Source organism: Etheostoma cragini, unplaced genomic scaffold, assembly GCF_013103735.1.
Source record: "Etheostoma cragini isolate CJK2018 unplaced genomic scaffold, CSU_Ecrag_1.0 ScbMSFa_1129, whole genome shotgun sequence".
Lineage (NCBI taxonomy): Eukaryota > Metazoa > Chordata > Actinopteri > Perciformes > Percidae > Etheostoma > Etheostoma cragini.
In genome coordinates, this window is record NW_023265151.1 from 1 (window position 1) to 2262 (window position 2262).

Sequence of the window (2262 nt, forward strand, 5' to 3'; positions counted from 1 at the left end):
CCCCCCCCCCTCTTTTTCCTCTGCACTACCTGTACTGTATATATTTTTTTATATATATATATATATATATTATATATATATAGTTGCTCTCAGGACTGTGCACCACGTTCCCCCCTCTCTTTTTCCCTCATCCTTCTGCACCACCTATATTATATATTTTTATATCTCGTGTTGACACTGTAAAAGTTTTGCTTCAGTCTCGTTGCACAGGTACTGCACTGTGTATAACGACAGCAAAGGCTTTCTATTCCAGTTGTTTTCTATTCTTGTGATATTAACTATGCACCTCTATAACGTGTCCTGCCATCCGTTGCCTTACCTTCCTTTTGCTCCACCACAGAGCGACAGACCAAATCCAGCAGCTCTTCAGTCCGCCTCTGCAGAGCCTGGTAGCTGTCGAATGAGTGCATGAAGCGATCTGGGGGGTAGTTGGCGATGGACTCAAGCTGCTTCCGGTTGGCGCCTCCCACCCCGACGCCGAACACCATGACCCCGTCCTGCCTGAGCTTCTGGGCCGGTGCCTTCACGTTTGCTTCTCCTTCGTTATCAGTGGAGTCCTCAGCCGTGATGACGACAGCGACCTGAGGCACCCGTTGATCAGCTCGGCTTCCCGCCTCCTTGGTGAAGAACTGCTTCTGGAGGAAGTCGATGGCTTTGCCGGTCTCAGTGACTCCCCCTCCTAGGAGCTGGATTCTCTCCACGGCGGCCAGCAGAGACCTCTTGTCGGAGTGGTCCTTCAGCAGGAACTCTGTTTGGGGCTCATCGCTGTACTGGGCCAAGCCGATCCGAACTTTGTTGGACCCGATGTCGAGGTCCTTGATGAAGTTGCGGAGGAAAGACCGGACCTCCTGGAAGTTCCCGGGGCTGATGCTGGAGGAACCGTCAACTAGGATGACGATGTCGGCCATGTTGGCTTTTTCACAACCTGGAGGGGGGAGGGGGGGGCAAGTTCAGCATAGCACGCGCCAAAATAGGCTGGGAAGAGTCTTAGTGTAAAATTAGAGCTGACAAAGTCACAATGAATATTTTTACATTTTCCAGATTTGACCCAGGTCACGTCAACAGCATATTCATATACATTTGGAGATTTAAAATAAGACCTTTTTGGAATGGCACATCCTAAGGAAAGCTCATTGTGTGGACTGGCTCTAGTGTCTGGAGAGACTTCAGATACAGTATTAGGGACCACTAAGGTCTATATAAAGAGACTTCAGATACAGTATTAGGGACCACTAAGGTCTATATAAAGAGACTTCAGATACAGTATTAGGGACCACTAAGGTCTATATAAAGAGACTTCAGATACAGTATTAGGGACCACTAAGGTCTATATAAAGAGACTTCAGATACAGTATTAGGGACCACTAAGGTCTATATAAAGAGACTTCAGATACAGTATTAGGGACCACTAAGGTCTATATAAAGAGACTTCAGATACAGTATTAGGGACCACTAAGGTCTATATAAAAGAGACTTCCCAGGGGTCTTTTAAAAGTAAACAATGAATCCCAGCGTATACTGCGTTTGAAACCCAACTTTACACGGCCCCCACCTTTAATCTGAGCAGCGATGCCAGAGAAACACGCCGCCACGATGAAGCCGAGGACCAGACTGGTTCTTCCCATCGTGCTGCGACGGCTCGAGACCTTCTCCCGTCCTACAACACAGAGACAACAGGAGTTAGAGCACAGGTCATCGTCCTCAGCTGGATTTTCACATTACGTGTCATTTAGTTGACGCTTTTATCCAAAGCAACTTAAACTTGCTACATGTGTCAGAGGTTGCACGCCTGTGGAGCAACGAGGGGTTAAGTGCCTTGCTCAGGGTTCAATGTTTCATTGGCTCAATGGTTGATGTTTTGCGGTGGGAATCGAACCCTGATCCCCCACACCAAAGGCGTGGGTCATATCCACTGCACCATCACCAACTGCACACTCTGCACGCTGAGTTATTTCAGAAGAGGATATTAAAGAGACAGGCGCTAGAACCAGGGGCCATTCTGGGATCAGACCTTTAGGGGGGCGCAGTCCCTGACGAGGCTGAGCCCCCCTAAATGTTACCTCCCCCCCACCTCCAACCACCCACCCCCTGCTAAATCAGTAATTTCACTGGATACCAATGAATAGATAGTATTTATTGTTATAACAGATGATGAATGCAAATATTGAACATGAAAAAACAACAAAAGTCCCTTTATGGACTACAAGAATTAAATTAAATGATAATGAAGAGTAAACTCTCTCTCTCTCTCTCTCTCTCTCT

The 2262-nt window shown here is 47.2% G+C and overlaps 1 protein-coding gene across 1 annotated transcript; it reads right to left on the minus strand.

The window, feature by feature from the left end:
* Window positions 1–251: 251 nt before the first annotated feature.
* Window positions 252–1651, minus strand: LOC117939794 (collagen alpha-4(VI) chain-like). Its single transcript, XM_034865242.1, has 2 exons — window positions 1553–1651; window positions 252–925 (listed from the first exon to the last, which is right to left on the minus strand). The coding sequence occupies exons 1-2, from the start codon at window positions 1623–1625 to the stop codon at window positions 279–281; spliced, it is 720 nt and encodes a 239-aa protein (XP_034721133.1). The 5' UTR covers window positions 1626–1651; the 3' UTR covers window positions 252–278.
* Window positions 1652–2262: the final 611 nt, after the last annotated feature.